The sequence below is a fragment of the Hippopotamus amphibius genome, chromosome 10 (genome assembly GCF_030028045.1).
Source record: "Hippopotamus amphibius kiboko isolate mHipAmp2 chromosome 10, mHipAmp2.hap2, whole genome shotgun sequence".
NCBI classification, from domain to species: domain Eukaryota; kingdom Metazoa; phylum Chordata; class Mammalia; order Artiodactyla; family Hippopotamidae; genus Hippopotamus; species Hippopotamus amphibius.
In genome coordinates, this window is record NC_080195.1 from 60,040,462 (window position 1) to 60,062,129 (window position 21,668).

The 21,668-nt window shown below is 31.7% G+C and overlaps 1 protein-coding gene across 2 annotated transcripts in view; it reads right to left on the reverse strand.

Moving 5' to 3' along the window:
• The window catches only part of NECTIN3 (nectin cell adhesion molecule 3), a 120,799-nt gene that overhangs the window by 48,223 nt on the left and 50,908 nt on the right, over positions 1-21,668 (reverse strand). The window contains exons 5-6 of one of the 2 annotated variants that reach the window (XM_057697616.1): positions 19,567-19,718; positions 1,139-1,277 (exon numbers count right to left, since the gene is read on the reverse strand). In XM_057697616.1, coding sequence (XP_057553599.1) covers positions 1,139-1,277; positions 19,567-19,718 — 291 coding nt within the window. Of the gene's footprint in view, positions 1-1,138; positions 1,278-9,948; positions 13,296-19,566; positions 19,719-21,668 lie in introns of those variants that run through there. The other variant, XM_057697615.1, reaches the window with a different exon arrangement.

A 21,668-nucleotide genomic window follows, 5' to 3' on the forward strand; every position in this document is an offset into this window, starting at 1 on the left:
ATAATCTGGCAACTAAGATGAAGTTAACCACAAGCTAGTTACTCTTGAAATATTAGAGAATTCCGGTCTTATAGCTATTAGACTGAAAGTACAGTCCTTTTATTTAAAGTAATCATTTCCTTTAATGTAACAAAAATCACAGCAAATGTATAGCTCCAAGGTGTCGTAAGTCATTTAGGTGAGAAAACCAAGGTTCATGGAGATGATGTGACTCCTTCACGGTCAAACCACAAATTTGATGGTACCACAGCTAACACCCAGATGTCCTTAATCCAAAAAGATCAGTGCGCTAACTGTGCCAGATTAAAGAGGCAGAGACATACACAAAGCGTTTACGAAGAGAGAAGAAAAACATTCTTTGAGAGCCAGCCTTATGTCCTCATATAAAAACATTAATAACCACACAAGAAATAATGCCAGTTGTATAGAACTTCACAGTTCATGAACAACATCATCTTATTCTACTCTTATCACAGCCATGTGAGGTAACCAAGAAAAGTATTACTCACACTTCACAGATGAAGCACCAAAAACTACTGATGTAATTAAGTGAACTGGGACATCAGTCTTTTGATTATACAACACAATGCAATTTGATTTATAATTCTATCTTATGATTAGGTCCAAAACACTGTTTTCTCTTTAAATAAAAAAGATGCACATTTTGTAATTCACCAAAACCAACTTCTTGAAGATAAAAGCTTTAAAACTCAATGTATTTAATAACTTTTGGCAGTTGAAAGTTACATTATATCTATACATAAGACAGACATATACAATCTAAAGAAGTAATTTAAACTTCTAAGATCTTCTATATCTTTCAACTATTTCATGGAGGACTTGCATTTTTATTCAGAAGGCAGGACAACATAACGAGCCATTATGTTACCATTTGGAAAGATGTGTCATATACTGTAGGTAAAAAAAGGTGACTAACATATTTGTCTCTAGCAGCCCCTTGCAACTGTTTATTTACCAAAATGTAGTCTGAGACTTTCTGAGAAAACGAGTCATCGCACAAAGACTTAACAGTATCTTTATTTCCATCCCTCATACACTTTTCATGAGTGGCTGTAAAGATAAAGACTGCCACATATTGAATAGTCATAGTTGAACACAAGCAAAAAAAGTTACCTACACTTTGTCAAGGTAAGATGGTCTCTTTTTTCGAGGAGTCAACAGCACAGTCACAAAGATAGCAATGATGAAAAGGGCAAGGACAGCTCCAATTACAGCTCCAGCTACAGCTATAGAAGAGGTCTGCTTAAATGGAACATCTGTAAAGTAATGAAAATTAGGTTTTTCAAACAATTTTAAGAGTTCTTAAATTTGTGTCCTCTGATTTCTACAATGTGTGTTATCCAACTGCAAGCTTAGAAGACCCCAAATTTAATTCATGACTTTTTGAAGCATTATGCTAACACACTTATTCCTTGCAAGATGTCACCTTAGCACTCCAATTTTACTTTTTTAAAGTTATGAAGAGAATATCCCCAGTCGGGTATCAATGAGTAAATCTACTGTCTACGGGCCAAGATGTCTGGAGGAGAAAAGAAGATAGAGAAAAGGATGAAAACTAAGTTCTCACTCTAAAAGTTGATAAAACAAACAAACAAAATTCAGTATTCTTTAGTGGAGTTAGCCAACAATATGTTGAATAGACATTTACCTTCTATTCTATTAAAAGAAAGTCTATTAAACCAAAAACCTTCAAGAAAGGGCAAAATAACACTAAAAAAAACAGAAAATATCCCAGGCCTAAAAATTGTCAAGAAGTGACATTGTAAAATTTAAGTTTTTAAAATAGTATTATTAAAACAGTACTTGTTGCAGATAACTTCCCTTAATTCACACACATTTAATACAAAGTACTAAAAATAGTGTCTATACTACAAAATTATGTAAATTCTTCCCTATCCCCTGGCTATAGACACACTATATTATTTCTGAATACCAATTTCTCTTTCCCAGCTTGCACCACAAAATTTTATAGGAAAAGATTTTAAAAACATATTTAGTAGTTAGCATTACACACAATTCTAAAAAAAAAAAAAGTCATCCTACTTTATGAACTCCCAAGTAATCTATTAAAATTATTTTCAAATAAAAGTATTATGGATATGACAAAATCAATTCTTTCGTGTAGATACTATTTTGAAAATTTCAGCCATATTAAATCCAGTAACTAAATTTTGTACAGCGACCCATCAGTTACAAAGAACTTTCATTATACACAATTTTATCTTTCTAACCAATAAAAAAGATATTTAAGGTAACATTCTATAAATGAAGATACTGCCTTTCTAAAGTTAAATATTCTGCTCAAGGTCATTCGGTCAATGAATAGGAGAGAACACAGGGTGAAATAAAGCTAGGTTAGGGCAGGATAGAAACCTCCACCTGTATACCCTTTTTGGGAAAGAATGGTTTTTCTCAACATCTAACGTAGTCTCTACTTTTGGGTCCCCTATTTGGAAATGTAGAACTCTTAGTCTTCAATTAAATTGACTCACATACGTCCTTAAATAATTACAATTACTGTTGGAATCCAGACATGGCAAATTTAAACAGAATTAAGAAACTATCAGTTTTGAAACAAGTTTCACCTACTTACCATCATAGTATTTCCAAATGCATACATACAGTGTATTTAGAAGTTATTTTCCAACTGTTATCAAAATGTGAGTCATGTGGTGTTTTAGATTGTTGAAAAGAATTTCACTTTCTTGCCAATTATAAAAATTTCTTTAGCAAACTAATGATCATGGGTTTGTTTACTAAGGGTCATTTTATTAGTCTCATTTTAGACTAAAAATCCTATACCAATGAGTGCCAAGTAACCCATTTTGACAGTGTTTCAAATACTGAATAGAATCTAAACATATACAATTATTTTAAACAATATAACCAGCTTCATCATTCAAGATGTTACCCTCATTTGCTAATAAATACCTGGTTTATCTTCCTATTGTTGCTCATTTCTCTAATCACTCAACTCTATTTGAATATGTGATACATGAGAAAAAGATCTGAAAACCAAGCCAGGCACATATTACTCTGCTCTTATAAGTGTAGAAAAGACTTGAATGATCTAGGGCTAATCTCTTCTAAATTATCACTCTTCCCACCATACAAATTATAGTTTTGTATTCAGTTTTTAACAATAGGCTAATTGAAGCCTATTAAGATTACAAGACCAAGGTTATTTGACCAAGGTCATACACCTTGTCAGCAGCAAAAATAAAAAATCCCAGTGTGTCAAGTATGATACCTATTCCACACCAGTTAGTCCAAAGATTTCCCTTTAATGGAAATTTTTCTTCTGCTAAGGAATAAAGTGGCCCTAACATTTTTGCCCAAGTGTGGAGAGTTTAAATTTGGTGTTCTTATTTTGATGATAATGACAAAGTTATCACCATATTTATGGTAATACTTCTGAAATTATGTTTCAAAAACTCAGGATACTCTTTGAATATGATTAGCCCAAATTAAGATTCTCAATCTTAACACAACAGACATATAAATATATATATATCACTTAATCTCAACACATCACTATAACTTCTTCATCAAACCTCACACCTCCTAAAAGAAAGCCTTTCATTTAATCTTAGCAATATTAAATTTGGTAGTGCTTTGTAAGTAATAAAACAAATCAGACTTTTAATATCCTAATGTAATTCCAAACTCTGAATATATACTATTTTTAATATCCTGAAGTAATTCTCAAGCCTAAACAGGTACTTAAATTATGGTCTACTTAGCCAATTCTGTCCCATTAGCCTTCTAATTCCTAGCTCTAGAATTCCATAAGTGAGAGTTGACTGTATGTATATCATAACTCTTCCTTCTATCTTAATTTGAGCATATTTATTTCACCTGGTTCTATTCATTCTTTATTCATCTCTAACATCTTTTTGCACACCTCTTCGTAAGTATCAGAACAGGCTAGTAAGTGCTGAAATGAGGAAGTGGAAGAAAAGTCGGGTATGAGTTCATTTACCAACTGCATATGCTACTCTACATAGGTAAACTGATTATGTTAAGTACATATATGACATATTTCATATTTCCTTTTCTGATTCTTCAACTAATTGAGAAAAGAAACAATATTTTAAGAGTATTAAGATTTTCAAAGTATTAATCGGTGATGAACACTAATATGAAATGCAAAGGAAGAGCTGAAGTTTCTTGCGTTCCAGTCACAGAATTTTGACGAAAATTGAGAATTGAGCCCTAATATTGCCTCCCCACATACTTATGCATATAATCTACACAGACTCTATATTCCAACAAAACCACTACAAGGGGAAAAAAAATTTAAGTAAGCAAATGTATAAAAATTTGGCATTTTTAAACATTAAGCTAGTTTACTGATTGACATGAAGCAACATTATCTTACCATCACCTAAGGAGATGTCCTACTAAATCTAATTATATGCTTACAAGCAGCAGAAAACAAAAAGACAAAAGGATTAAAATATTTACTGTTAAAGGATTGGTGCATGTCTCCCAAAAGAACACCTCCCTGTTAATGTGGTAGCTAATTAACCCATATACATTGGAAACTCACCTCCCAAAACAGAAAAACAGCATTCCTCAATACAATCAAAATAATTATCCATAATTAAAGACACCATGCATATGTCTTATGGAGAAAACTATCAAAAATCAGTTACAAATCAAACAGAAAAATCAATACAGATATGAGAAATAACTTTCATCACTTTTCTGAAAAAAAAAAAAAAAACCATTACAGATACTAAACTGAATTAAAGTTTGTCTTTATCGCTCTGATACAAGTGAATAAAGCCTATGTAAAAGCTATTCAAATGTGCTCAAGTAATTCACATCTGAAATGGAGGCATTATAAAGTTTTTTAAAGTTAAATACTATTCTATACACTAAAATATGTGTTTCTGGCAATGTGCTAAAACCATGTAAAATGTTTGAGTATAGAAATCCACAGTCCCTTTTTACACATACATTAAAACACCAAATCCTTGCTGCCCTAAATTACCTCCATTCTTTCTTAGGACTGGAGGTCTTCTGGTATCCCTTATAAAAATTTAAAATGATAAAACCTGAGAAGAATTACCCTGGAAAAAACAAAAAACAACAAACAAAAAAAAGCCCCCATCAAAATCCTAACAATTCATTGAAACGATGTTTCCTCCCTCTTTTTCTTCTTCATATCATTCACCACAACTTCTGTGATTCCATCGACTGATTCACAGCTTAATGTGATACCCTACAAACTTACCTTCCCAACTTTTATTTGCGATTAAATTCATATATTCCATAACACGTCACTGTATTACCAATTTTCCCCCATAAATATGTCCTACTTTCATTTTCAATAGCCCCTTTAATGCTTATCTTTTCAATATGACATCTAAGCCTTTATATCCATCCAAATATTTATCTCACTATTTTTTAATAGAAGTCCTCGATTTGGGTCAGGACAGTCTCCTCAGCTTCTCATCCAGCAAATTACCAATAGTAACCTAACGTGTGTCAGGCCTTGTGGCTAAATGCTAGGGATGCAAAGATAAATTTTACACAGTCCCTGTTCTCACAATAGAGCAAAATCCTCAAAGTAGGGGCAGAGGATCCATAAAAATATTTATTATCCAATGAAGTACTGAAAGAAATCATCACTTACCTAAAAAAGAGAGGGTGAGGGCATTTAATAAAAATTAGCATTGTGCTAGTATGGATTGGCACTGATAGCCCTAGTTGGTCCATGTGTCAGGTGGCACCCAGCTACACAGGTCCACGAGCCACACAGGGCACCCAAAATATCCTACGGGAAGTGCGGCGTGGGACAGCTCCAGAATGAAAGTAAGCAGTTACATCTTCACTTGGTTATCCCTCTCAGCATAGTCAGAATCTTGTGACAGACATACTGTGATGTATGAGAGCTCAGCTAAATGCACTAAAAACTTATCTAGATTTAACTATAAGTCAAAAATTTAAAAGAGGCATCACATGGGTGCTCTGGTTACAGCTGAACATCTGACTCATAATCCAAGTGATGGTATCAGGGCTAATCCATGTTATATACTAGGAGGCATTTATTCCTAGTAAATGTCATTCCTGCAAAGAACTGACAGAATGAAGATAACACCAACAATGTACGCACAAATAACAACAAACCCCCCCCAAAATGGCAATGCAAATAACTTAATACATAAACTTCATCAGTTACATTATGAAATAAAAACATGGCAATCTAATCAGATATGACAAATCAACCCACCCCAATCAAATACATTTAGAAACCAAATAAAACATAAATTTATATTCACTCTTACTAACAACACACCTCACACTAAACCCATACCCTGCTGAAATAGCTAATGTGAGTGGTGATTAGCATGACATTGAAAAACCAAACACTTTAAACATGAAGACTAGCTCTAACAACAGTAGTTGGGATGAAAACTGTTAAGGTCCCCAACAATGTAACTCTTTCATTTGAATCTACTTGTTTTCGAGAGGTAGCTTAGCTTTCATACCTAAAAATGAGTGTCAAAATATACTCAACATGGACTTAAAACTTTGAATCACTGAATCAAGAAATATAAAACCAAGATTTAAAAAACGTGAAGCACATTCAATCATGAGGTTTTCTTAAAAATGTTTTAGCAAGAAATTAACTTTTAAAATGAAGCACAATTATATTGTTTACCCAAATATTACTGTTTTAGTGAAAATTAGTATTTTAAAATATTTAATGAGATTTAAAATTTTTCATTTTTTAGTATTTTATAATGCATATAGCAAATTTCTGTGGTAGCACATATATAATTTATATACTTATACATATTAGAAGTACATACCAATTTTTAACTGATAGGTACAGTCAAAAGTGTGTTGAAGACCACTGATCTAGAGAAGGTAGGTAATAACTAGAATAAAATGTGAGGCTATAGTAGAGGAGATATAAGTTGATAAAAAAGAATTATGAACAGCAGTTATTAATTCTAAAGGGAAAAGTTCCATAAAGCTATAATTTGAACTGGACCTTGAATATGGACTGATTTCCCAGTATGGCAAAAGGGAGGAAAGGGAATTTCAGGTAAAGGCAGCAGGATGGACATAATTATTAAGACATCAAAGCACATGGTATGGTAAACAACAGAGTTAATAGATCTAGTCATTAAGTAGGTTCCCTGTTAGCAGATCTAGGGTTTGAGCATCAAATGGCTGCTAATACTGAAAGAAAACCAGGTAAATACTGTATGCCTTCTGATGGAGGAACATACCATCACTTAAGTAACCGTGCCCCCTAAAATTAAACCTTAATCTTACCAAGGCTCTAGATCTGTCAACTTACAGGAAATACAGAGGTGCAACTGGCACAATCCAAACTGGAAAACTGCAGGACAAATGAAGCTGTTTCTTCACAAAAAAAATTGCATGGGAAAAGTGCGGGAGTGGGAAACAGCACACAGAGAGCACACAGATTAAAAGACATCTCAATCAACCAATGTATGGATCATATTTGTTTAGTAACTAAAACTGCAAAAATGTATGATGAGCAATGTGAGCACTAACTGGATACTTGATATTAAGGAATTATTCATTTTTGGTATAGTAATGAATCTGTCATTACTTTTTCTAAATGTTCCTTATCTTTTAGAGCTACATACTGATATATTTAAAGAACTAATGGCATGAGGGATTGTGTAGACAGGAGTTTAAATGAAACAAGACTGACCATGAACTGACAATAACTGAAGCAGGTACATGAACATTCATTTCATTATGTCTTATTTTTGCATATTTTTTAATCATAAAAACTTTTTTTTTAAAACAAGAAGGTCAAATCTTTTAGATCTTATTACCTGTAGCTTTTAGATCAAGCTGTCCCTTCAAGACTAGGTTTTCCATGAGATATTTCTCATAACTGAGACTGTGAAATTAGGTATCATGTCTATATAGAAGTATTATGCATGAAAGGCAATGAGGCCTTGAATTTTCAAGTTTTGAAAATTATTTATACTTTAAAGTTCTTCTATTAAACTCACTTTCACTAGGCTTTATCCATAGTGCCCAGCCAGCACAAACAGCAGCTATTAACTAAAAGGCAAGTGAAATAAAACATCACAAAAATGAATCAAATTTTATCCTTCTAAATTGAAATGAACAGGATAAACTAACTATTATCAAGGTTAGAGAAAAGAAATGACCCCTAAAGGTAGGTATACATAGCAAAAGCCTTTGCAAGCAATGTTTGGTTTCAGGCTCCTGCTGAAAACCTATCAATATGCAACTCAAAGTAGATATGTACCTTTAAAAACAAGTGCAGCTTACTGGAACATAATAGAAGAAAAAAGAAAGGCGTAAACAGAAACAATTGAAAAAACACAGAAAAGTTGGTGTACTCTGTACAATATTTCAAAGATTCTTTCCTGCATGAATTTTTATTGGTATGAATAAAACCAAACTTAATCCAGTCAAATTGTACGTTATTTGAAATAAACTGCTGCTTGCTCTAAAATAGTTTAGGGGAAAAATGTATCATAATTTTATTTTTAAATATTTTATGTTTTATGACAGTGTTTATTTGTTTGTTTATATCTTTTTTTTTTTTGGCCGAGCCGCGTGGCACGTGGGATCCTAGTTCCCCAACCAGGGAGGGAACCCACACCCCCTGCAGTGGAAGCACGGAGTCTTAACCACTGGACTGCCAGGGAAGTCCCTGTATCATAATTTTAAACGTCAGAAATGAGAAACAGGGAGAAGGTAACTACAAACAATAAGAAACAATGTCATTCCTACTCAAAGCAGCTCACAAGCAATAAGTTAAAAACACTAAATGCCAACTTAAACAATATAAAATGTGTTAATTCCAAACAGAAAGCTAATATATAAAAATTCTGTCAAAGTAACAGCAAAACATTTAAAATTTATTTTAACTGCTAGGGCCAGAGAGAGAAGATAATTCATGACTGTGGAGAATGTTACTGATGATATGTATATATAAGATAGGAATTGCATGATTAATTAAAAGTAAATTTTATAATGGTTAACATGCCAACTTAGATGCTTCCTCAAACTTTATTTAACTGTATCCTTAACCTGATACAGTCTTGTTTGGAAAAAGAAAGATAATTGGTTTATAATTCCACAAAACATCACTAATTTAAGGAAACTGGGTTACACACACACACACACACACGTGCGCACTCTCTCCCTCTCTCTCTCTCTCACTCCCCAGCAAAACTCATAATGAGGACAAAGAAGGTAAAGGAGAGCCATAGACTTGTTACAGAAATATGCCTCTAAAGAACTTTTAAAAAAAACTTTTATTTAAAGATTTATTGAACGGCTACTGGGGCTACCACCTGATAGGTAACATGGTAAAAAACAAAACAAAACAAAAAAACACAAAAAAACTCTGGTAGGAATTAAAATTAAATATATCCCAATATACCAAAAATCTGAGAAAGGAGCTTTTTATGGATGATACATTAACAAGTAAACAAGAAAAACAATTCAATCTGTAAATCATTCCTCTGTTAGAATTAAAAAATCAATGGCTACCATTTCTTCCTTTCTTACACTTTACATTGACTACTTCCACACATTAACAACTTCTTGTTCATACTTTCTTTGAGCAGTATTTACCAAAAGCAAAATCAAACTAACATCAGATGTTTTCACATCTAATATTGCTACATTTCTCTTAATTTCTGCACTTATACATCACACTTCTTACAGCCCCTTATGCTAAACATTCAGCCAGGGTTACCATTATAAAACTGTCCTATATATGGCTATCAGAAGCAATACCTACCACTGAAAAACTCTAATGGTTTCTTTAATGTTAAATATATCAAATAGAAACCTTTCAGGCACATGGTAAAATACTAAATCTTTCAACTATAAAGTCCTTCTCAATTATCACTTTTAAAGTTAACCCCTAGCCTGTTAAAGTTTCAACATATTTTAACGAAAATGGAAAAGCAGGGAAAAATAAAGAGTTGAATTCATCTCCATTGTCTTATTGAAGTATTTTCACCAATGTGAAAGAAAACTCTAAAGTGAATACAAAAATGAAAAACCAGTTCAAATATAAAGTTAATAAATATAAATATGGCCAAAATAAAGTAAAACTATTCTTCCATCTTTTCCAAGAAGAGAGTGAGTTCAACCCATCAATTAGCTGTGCACATTACTGATATTCAAAAATTAATTTAACAAAATGTTTATTAATGACTTTATGTTTACAAACAAGTCTATGTACAGTAAACATACATAAAGTTCTAATAAACAACAGTGCAATACTTCAGAGAGTCTTAAGCACTAGTATCAGATTCTTAACATTCTGATCTCTTTTAGCTTGCCAAATGATTTAGAAAGGATACATAATATATCAAATACTCACTTGCAGTTTTCCATGTCACCTTCTACTGCCAAACAAAACAAAACAAAACAAAACGAACCAACAAAAGCTAAACTAACAAAAAACCCTAACCACACAATGGCCATAATTTAAAAGGAAGTTCATGATCACTTAGTAGATATTTATATTTTTAAAATACAGTTCTTGAAACACATTGCTAATTTCCTTCAGAATAGAACTCAAGTTGAGATTTATACAATATTCTAAATGTTCTGATTCATGTATCACTTCAAACCACTACTCTAAACATGAGATTTTGCTCAAAAAAGCCACAAATTTACATCTTCCATGGAAAAAAGTTTTAGATTCATCTTTCTTATGACTATATCATTGCTAACATTTAAATAAAAAAAATAAAGTCACTTCAATCATAAGGTATTATTAAGAAAGTTTTTCTTCCAATGATTTGGACCAAAGAGTCTTAATCTTTGCCAGTGGTTAGCTATATTTAAAACCATAAATCAAATATTTTTAACAAGACATCAGTGAACTTAACTGTATCCTTAACCAATACTTTACTGTTACACTAAGTGTTTGAGGGAGAGAAATAAAATAGATTCAAAATTCCACAAAATACTGCTAGTTAAAATAAAGGAAACTAGGTTATAATTACTGAAAATAAAGCCTTCACTACTTGGAAAATTGTATGAACACATTAGAACTGTGTCTTACAAAAACATTTTTTTAGATTTGAAGAGGACTGGGAAGCGAGTGGTTGGGAAGGTGGGAAAAAAAAAGGCTCCTACTTTACCATTTCGTTAACAAAATAAGTTATTTAATTTAGATTCTCCTACTAACTTCTATTTCAATTCCCTGGCAAAACATCTAAGGCAATTCTAAACAGTCCTTTTTTCAAATGAATCATTAACAGAAAAAACATTCTTTGGGTATCAAAATAGCTGTCACTATTATCATTGTACAGGACTCCACTGTGGAAGCAATTTAATCACCTCACAAAGAAGATCCACATTTGAAGATTTAGGTAAGATTTCTTTTCAAAAGATACATGATTTTTGGAAAGAATACACTTAATTATGTAAAAAACAAAAAACAAAAAAACCTCATGATGTTTCCAGTTTTAATTGGAAAAACAAAAATTTTGAAACACACATATACATTTAGGAGGAAAAGGGGGGTTGTCTGTCAATATCCATCAACAAGTGTTAGTGATTGGTTCTATAGTTCAGATCTTTTCTTGTTAAATCTCAAATTTCCAAGTTTATTTTTTTCCTATATATTTACCCGTTTGAACATCAATAATATAAGACTAAAACAAGATGGTCTACAAAATTCTTTGCACAGACTCTTAGCTGAAACATTTGTCTCATTTCTAAAAATGATACTCCAATGCTTGTTTACCCATGGTTTCCCATATACTGAAAAGCTCTCTCTGCGCTCTATTAAACTATGTACCATCTTTTCATTATTATTCTTATATTTAGGACATAAAGCATTAAAACAAAACTACCACTTCATGTACCAAAACCCATGTTCACATGACAATATAAGCACTGCCCTCCAGAGATGAAAAAATTGTAGTAATTATCATGTTTAAAAGGCATGTTTTTATTACTCGTATGTATTTTGGACAAAAATATTGATCAGCTAATTATGCTCTTCCACACATCATGTTCACTGAGTTTACTACCACAGTTTTTAGTGCAACAAAATACCTTTGAAAAGCCACTCTACAGTAATTATGGCAAGGCTCATTAAAATGCAGAGGTAAAGATTCCACTTGTATAGAAACATAGAAAATAATGTTTGAAAAGAAAAGGTGTTTCACCAGGCTGAATTTTTTGCATACTAAAAATATATATAAACATTTCTTGGACTAGTTTTATACTCAATTTTGATGTAGTATCATTTAATGGTGATAAATTTTGAGAGGTATATGTTTAACAAACATTATATTTGAGATTATAGTCTTAGGTAAACATTTAATACACAATGCCAAGGTAGTTTCCTTTTTTCTTTTTTAAATTTTTGTACCAAAAAAGTCATACATTTAATGTTGACATTTCTCCTTACCTGTGTGCCTCAGACCAATAAAGTACTCTGCATTAAAATTTAAATCTTGAGACAGTAGTACAGCATTGAAAAAAAATTGTAAAGCAGCTCAGATACATTGAACCCAGATTTTACATTTCCATTTGTCAAATTAGAATATAAAAAGTAAGCTTGAAAATCAAGTTGAAAAAGCTTATTCTTCCTCAAGAAAAAGTATGAACAATCTGAAAATGATCAACTAGTATGAAGTGAAACATTGTACATAGTTAAGTCACATTTAGTGGTTGCTAAACATACCACTCCCTCCTGGAAATTACGGAACCATCTACATGTGAAACTAAGTCGTCTTCATTTTCGTCATACTGTTCATCACTGACGAACTTCATTCCCATTTTTAGATCTTCATAATAATCCATTGGTCTTTCAAACCTACTGAGATTTTCTACATTGTTCCACTGTGTTTTTTCAGGCTCTTCTAAATAGTCTTTCCGTATTAGATTGTTCACTGGATTTTTGTTTTCTTTTTTTACACTGTCTGGGTAAGAATCAAGCTCATCTTGTTGAAGAACATCTATTTGTGATTCTTTTTGCATATCTGAGGGTGGAATGTAGTTCTTGGCAAAGTAGTCACCACGAAACGTCCGTCTTCTCCTATAGCAGAATATTCCAGCCAAAACACTTACAAGTACTACGAAGAGAGCCCCACCCACTACACTAGCAATGATCGTGCCAATTGTGTCATCCTTAATTGTTGCCAAAGTTGACAATGGGAAGGGCAATTTTTTTGGTTCTGTTGCTAGATCCTCGAAGTCAGTAGTTGAGGGATGCCACTGAATTGTAGGTTGAAGGGTGGTAGTAGTAGGAGGATCTAATGGAAACAGTAAAGATAGACAAGACACAGAAACGCAAAGAATGTCAATGCAGGCTGATTCAGCAGCAAGTTGAAAAGACAGCACAGTTAATGAAAATATACTCATAGTAACAATAGTTTTTCATTCTTAATTTAAGATTAGAAAGTAGTGATACTTCTATGTTTAAAAAAATAATAAAACTGACACTAAGTCAGTTACCAATTATGTAAAGGGAATGAAAAATTATGCATGGCATAAAACCTAAATTATTCTATTTCAAGTCTGTGATATTATATTCTAAGAAATTCTTTTCTTTTAAATGAAGAGCATTATTTGTGTCCTATTATACAGCTGGCTTAAGAATTATCATTACCAAAATGTTAAATCAAATCATTCAAATGTACGTTTTCTTAGCCAGTAGCACAAGGAAACAACAGAATAATAAAATAAAAGAATGAAAAAATTAAAATGTTTTCTTAATATCCATCTTTACCTAATATAGTTTATTTTTGTAAGAGCTGAACTTATCTTTAAAAGAATGAAAAACTATAGATTCTTGTTAAGTGGCCATAGTATAAGCTGTTGACTTAATAATTCTCTCAAAAATATTTTCCTTAAATAAAGAAAACTCTTTATGTTTCAGAAAGGACATATGTAGAATATACCATTATTTAGTGATTTAAAAAATAAAAAGCATACATTTAAACTATGTTAGCCAGATGGGCTATTATCAAATGAGACTAACAGACAAAGTAAAAATATGTTATAAACTACATAGTGTTATAAAAATGTCATCATCATGTCTATACCCCATGGGTAAGATATCTGAGCATTTAGGAAATTGAGAAATTTCAACCATATCTGCAAAATTCAATGTGACATTGTTTTAGGATGGAATCTCAAAAAGAGCAACTAATATTTTAGAGAGAACATTCTAATGATACTTAAATATTAGATGCAAATGATCCTGTGTATTGCCATTAGATTACAGAGTAAATAGCCATTAATATTAAAAAGCAACTAAACATAAACAGTAAAAATTAAAGATTGGTTAATTTTCAATTAAGTGGTATTTGTAGGTCATGTTACACAAAATTCTAGAGTTTGAAGAAAGGATGACTTTAAAAATCTTGAATTTCTTCACTGATAAAAAATAAATGACCCAAATGGTAATCTCCTATAATTATTTTTTAAATGAGTGGTACTGACAAAGCTTTTAAAAAGTGATTGTTAGAAAAATACTAAATCTACATGGGGTAAGTTATTCTAAAATCACAAGCTAAAGAAAAATACTTACTGAAACAGGTTTCATCACGGAATGCCGTATGTACAGAATGTGGTAAAAATTTAGCAAGTACAGTATAAAATGTAACAAGTACATTATAAGAATTTCCTACGATTTTAAACCAATATAACAGGCAATCCAGTCAACTACCTTGAAGTGAATATTAGTTATCATATTATATGTAAATAAATGCATCAAAGAAGAGTTTTAATTTGTGATAACACATTTACTAGCTGAACAAATTCAATCTTAAAATTGTGAAACTGTAGGATCATTTCTACTACAAAAGTAGTAAAGCCTCATAATCCAATCTCACAGAACAAGGATATTAAAGAAACAGACTAAAAATTAATCATTTATAAGACAACTCACGTATTTTCTAAGGAGGAAGACTAATGGAAAAAGTTGTACATATTAAATGTCATCTTTACAATGATTCCCCCAAAAAAGTATAATTGGGCATCAGCACGTTTAAACAAAAGCACAAATCACCTAATTAATGATTTAAAATTCACACATTTTTGTGCACATAAAGTTTTTAAAGTTTTTGATAACTCTTAATGAAATGGTATTTTTCTCAGAATAGTACATGTACACCTGAGTTCTCACCGAATATAAGATACATAACTGTACATTTTTACTAAGTATTCTTTAAAAAAAAATCACTGATATTTATTTCTACTTGCAATGTTCTTTATGTTAACAGAAATGGACATCTACTATCTATAAGATTTAACAAAATAAAACTTTCAGAAAATCTAACTACAAAAAAAAGAGTAATAAAAAAAAAATCTATCTAAAATTCTTATTTGTCAGCGGTTCTAGAAATTTTTAAACCTACCATCCCCTCCTCAACCAGTCTAAAAAACAGCATACCCTCACTATTAATATGATTCCATGAAAGAGGGACTATTGTTAAACTTTATATTTTGTATCTTAAGCAATGGACATATGACAATTCATAAGAGACATTTATTCATGTTTTCCAATTCTTTCTCTGCTCCAAGATAATTCCAGTGAGAGTCATAATTTGTGTAAGGAGGCAGGAGGACAATTTTGTGATCACTAATAGCTACTTATTTATCATGATTTACAAATCCTTCCCAACAGCATTCCTTATTTATTCAGTTGTTATTTTTTGTATTCTTTGCTAAATGTGATAAATAAATATATAACAAATGTAACAAACTAGTAGATTCTGAGTTCTCCACACCCAACTTCTTAAGTTTCTTTTTCAAATTAATGAGTTCTGCCAAATAGAATAGTCCAGTAAAACCTCTGTAACTATAAAATGTATTTTAGCCTAATAATTACTACGTTAAAAAATTGAATGAATTGGTTCCTTTTTCTTTTAGACTATATAAAATGTTTAAATAAACAAAATCTGTAAATGTTAAAGTTTAAGGACTGCTAAGTTAAGTGTGTCTGATATTATGTCTGGATCCTAAAATCAGTATGATTTGAAATTCAAGATCTGCATAGGAATATACTTTGATTTTTAGGAATGAGGGAACTTAAGTGATACATGAAAATTTGCTTCTCTCTTCTCAGAGGAGTAAGAGGTATCAGGGAAAAAACACACACCAGAAGAAACTAGAAAGACACAATTTCAAGCAGTCGGTTAGTACTGGACAAAGAGCCACTGTACCACCATGAGTAATAAATGAATTGCAATCCTGAATCTTGAACATTGGACCTCTTATACAAAAACTTATGCCAATGTGAGAAAATGTAAAACAAAATTTCAAATAAATTTCCTCAGAGTTGCTAATTCTATTCTGTTCCAGGGAGAACTTTTTAGTCTCCAGTCATAAGATACATTCCTTTTACAAATATTTTTTAAGAATCATTTATGAAATTTTAAAATATAAATTTTATTATTGAGATAAAAATGTTTTCCTAGAGGAAAACAGGTACATATACCTCACAATGAAAAAGATTAACTTTCTGATTATTTAGTGTTTAAGTTATGGCCTTTTATTGTGATAAAAGTCTACTAGTAGGCTTTAATAGTCATTTTGGGAAGGCAATTTACATCTAGGATACTTGATATACACTAAGACTCTCTTAGAGAAGTTAACTAAACTCAGTACCTGCATTAAAGACTGGCTAAAAAAGTAAAGTCTAATTCTTGATGATTACTTACAGAAAACTATCTCATATAATGTTTTTTCTGAAGTACTTAGTGGGAATTAACTATGATTTTTCGTTTTTATGCAAAATTCTGTTTCCACTCTTATAAGACTTAGTAGAGTTGATTTTAAAATGTGTAAAGTTTATCATCAGTGTTACATTGGTAGCTTTGTCAAAAAAAATAAAGTTACATAAATGCAGATGCTGAATTTTTTATTCTTTCCTGATTATTTTCTTCTCAAATGTATTCATGCATGCAACAAAAGTTTACTGAACACTTATTATGTGCTAAACATTGCTGCAGATGGTGAGAATACAGTATTGATTAAAGCAGATAAAAATCCTGCCCTCATAGGACATATATTCTAGTAGGGGTAAAAACAGGCAAGCATATAAATAAAATAAAATATGTAGTATCTCACATGGTAATATATACCACAGAGAAAAAGGAAGGCCGAGAAGAAAGACAGACAATAGTAAAGAGGTAAGAAGAGAGGGGTTTCAAATTTTAAATATGGCTGTGAAGGTGATATTTGAGCAAATACCTAAAGGAAGTGAGGGAAAGAAGTATGATGATATCTGAAGAGCATTCTAGGCAGTGGAAGCAAGTGCAATGACTCTGAGGTAGAAATGTGTCTGTTGTGTTCAAAGAACAGCAAAGTGTCCAGTGTGGCTGAAGCCAAGTGAGCAAGGGATATAAGAGGTGAGCTCAGAGAGATAATCTAGCACCAGAACACGTGCAGACTTGGTTTTCACTGTGGGCAAAATGAGAAGTCCATGGAAGGTTTGGAGGAGAGGACTGACGTGATCCAACATGCCCTTTAAAGGGATTATTCTGGCCTCCCATTTGATGAGAAACTGAAAAGGAGGAAAATTAAATGGCTGTCCTATAGTGAAGTAAGGGTTGCTGATGGTTTGTGCCAGAATACTGGCAACAGAAGTGAAGAACTGGTAAGATTCTGTATATAACATAATGAGAGAGCTCACATCAATTTGTTGATGGATGGGTTGAGGTATGAGAGAAAAATCAAAATCAAGAATGACTATCAAGGATTTCATGCCCTGAGCAAATGTTAAGGATGGAGCTACTGACAACTGAAAGGACAAATAAAGACTGCTGGAGGAATAGATTTGGTGGCAAGAGGCAGAAGAAAGATGAGGGACTCAGTTTTGAACATTAAGTTTTGAATGCATATTATACTTCTACATAGGAGGTTAATGATCACGAATAGGCAGTGGGACACACAAGTCACGAGTACTGGGAAATGGACCCAGAATACCAAAGATATAAATTTAGCATATCACCAACAGATAAGATGCCAAAATTGAGCCTTGATATTTAAATGATTACATAATTAGAACACACTGAGCCTAGGAATTACAAGTAATATCCCACACCACATTTTGTACAACAGAAATAAAAAGTAAGTAGTCCTTAGGTAATTACATTTTAAATATGGATTTCCTGTAACTTTAAGATTCCTTTTTTTTTTTTTTTTTTAAATAAAAAACCTCTAAGGGAAGAGAAGGAGACTGATACACTAATAGATTCACACCAAAGCACTACTGTTGGCAGAAAGGACTAGCTAGAGATATACAAAGCTCTAATCTTCTTGTGAGATTCACGCAAAAAAAACAAAACAAAACTGCACCTATCATGTGCCAGGCACTAAGTGCTGAGAATACAGTAATAAATAAAGCAAACACAAATTGTCCAAATATGAGGATAGATAATAGGTAAATAAATAAACATACAACTACAAATTGTGGTAAATACCATGAGAAAATAATATGGGGAACTGTTCTTAGATTAAGTGACCACAGAAGGACTAAGAATATAACATCAATGCAAGCTTAAACTATTTCTAAAATCATGGAAAAGAATCTGGAAAAGAATATACATCTATACATATATAAAACTGACTCTGCTGCACACCTGAACACTGTAAATCAACTATACTTCAATCTTAAAAAAATAATTTAGTTTTAGACTGAACAGAGATAAAAATCTTAACTACCTATTATCTAATTACAATACAAACCTGCATTTCTCTTCCTTTTTTCTCTAATTTTCTATTTGTTAGATACGAAGATTGCTACATTCTTACAGTTAGGAAGGAGATGCTTAAAATATTTATATAATTTTTATAAATAAGCATTCCATAGATAATTTATTATTTATAAACCACATCCAGGAAAAATATACTTTTAGTTCCAACTATGTTTTGTAAATACCCAAATTTATACTCAAGTCAAATCGATAAAAACATTCGCAGTGAAACAAATGGAATGCATAAAATCTAAGTTCTTGGTAGCTTATGGATTGACCATAAAAAAATCTTAAATTTTATTTAATTGGAACATTTTCAGTAGCATTCCTACTTTACCTCTCAGTAACTCAATATGGTATATAGCCTCATATTGAGTGACAACAATATTTAATAAGAAGGTCATCAAAATTGATATCCCATTTTATTTATCAGAGACTTGTGTGCAGAGTAGCTACCAAAAACAAAAAAATCCAACATTTATTCTTGGTGTAAATACGAAAGAACCAAGAAAGGTACATGCTACCCATAAAAAGAATATTTAATACTATTTAAATGAAAAGTTAGCTATATGCATATGGTTTTAAAATGTATATGAACTTACTGCATAGATATTTTGACATTTCTTAAATAATGGAATGCCACTTTACATATGTACTTCAGGTAGAGTTATATCTCTTTTAGATTATTTGGAAAACCTCACACTGAGGAATATGTATCTTCACAAATACAAATTACTGCCTAGATCATAGTGTTATAGTTATGACTGCTATCATAGAAATAAATTGAAGTAGCTAATTTTGTAAGTAAATAGTAACTTACCTGAAATATAGATGACCTTTTGATCACTCCTTTGACCAAGGGAATTGGTCACTTTACAGACATAAACACCAGAATAATTGAAAGTCAGTGGATGGACAAAATGAAGGGTATTGTCTGAAGCCAACAAACCATCAGGCCACTGTCCATCCAACCTAGATTTTAAAAAGCATGAAATTACTTTAAATATCTTCAGATTCTATTTATTGACAGCTAATTAAATATTACATTTTCAAGTTGTTAGTGAAAAAATCAGCATCCTTTAGGTAAAATTCACTATGAAATAAAAGCATATAAGTTATGAATTTTCATTTTAATAGAGATGAACTAATAAAGTCCATTAAGAATACCCATTCTTTCAAAATATCAACTCACATAAGTGAAGCTAGGCTAAAATATTAGAGGGAAGAGGAAAGGAGACAAAAAATTATGTGATTTTTAAGAAATTATATTCAGAAAACTGGAAAATTCAAAATAAACATTATTATTTGAAGACATAACCCATAGTACCAAAAGAATGAAAATAATTCTCAGTGAATTATGAATCTATACATGATATATCTACAACTTTCTTAATGAAAAGTCATAATTTTTGTACATGATAATGTTTTAGCACCTTCTGTAACATACTTAAAGAGCAACAGTTAATACTGACCAAATATATCTATACTGTGCCCTATCCAAAGATGATTAATTTCTAAAGCACCAACAAGGGTTTTCTTATAAAATAATTTCATTCATAAGGTAGGCATCTGTGACAACAGAAACCAAGGCACCGTGAGTATCAATAATAACTTTTTAAATGGTTTCTCTAACTGGGCTAAAAGGTCCTATCTGGTGTACACATTACTATAAACCATAATAGGAATAAAACCCCACTATGAGAACTGTAAAGCTATTCATTGCAATAGAACTAAACCATGGGGGGGGGGGGGGGAGGTATTTATTTTGAAAGTGTTTTTATAGCCCATAAATTATTTTTTTAAGATAAGAGGATAAAAAGTGAAGTAAACCCAGACACTCAACTACTCAAACTATAGTTTGAGCTAAGGAGATTTTCAAAAAGTTCATTCACTCATTAACTCAGCCATCCATTATGTAATTACTAAGAACTTACTATTTACCATACTCTGCTCTGCTGGTGTTGCTGAAATGCACAGGTAAATAAGATTTGGTACTTGCTTTCAATGATCTAAGCACATGAGTAGGAGACCAAAAACTTATTACAAAGGCAATAAAAACAAAGAACAACGAAAAGGTAGAAAGAAGCAAATCAACACTGGAGAAGAGATGGAAGAATTTTGTTCTGTGATCCCAAGTGCGTAAAAGAACAATCAGTAAAATCTTATACAGTTGCTATGACTTTAATTTAGCATTGAAGGATAAAGGTAATATTCTTATATAGTTTAAAGAACAAAAACAAAAACCCCATGCCTTCTTAAGAGGACTCTGGAAGAACATTTTTATAAGCATCAGCTTTCAAAAGGTAAAACTCTTTTTAGGAGTATAAGAATGAATATGAAGTCTATGTATCTTACTAATTAGCTTTGTACTTTGGGCCCAAAATGCTAATCCCTTTAATTCTGAGAAATATAAAAATGGCTTTTAATCCTTTAAAGTTGTTTATTCAAATAAGCTAAAAAAATCTAAATATCATATTAAACCCACAACAAACGACATGCTAAGCACTTTCCATGCTCCTGTACTTATGCTACATGATTTATATTCACTGTCTCCATCCTCACAAAAACTCTGTGGAGTACTATTATCAGTGAGGAAACAAAGGATTAGAAAGGTAAAAATAACTTATTCAAAAAAGACATCTCCAAGTACAGACACCAGGATGAGAACTCAGAATTCCATGGCTTTTAGAAATACCCTATCACACATCTTAACCAATGCCTGCTTCCCACTTTGAAGAAAATGTAAATGGAAGGCCTCCTCTACTTTTAAAACTTTACCTTTGCTTAAATAAAACAGACTGACCAAATATATTCTTCTTTGCTCCCACAAAATACCACCTAAAACAAGAGTAAAGGAATGAAAAAGCTATCAAAACCCAAGGAGGAGAAAGAGAACAGGAGGCAGAATTCATCAGATAAGAA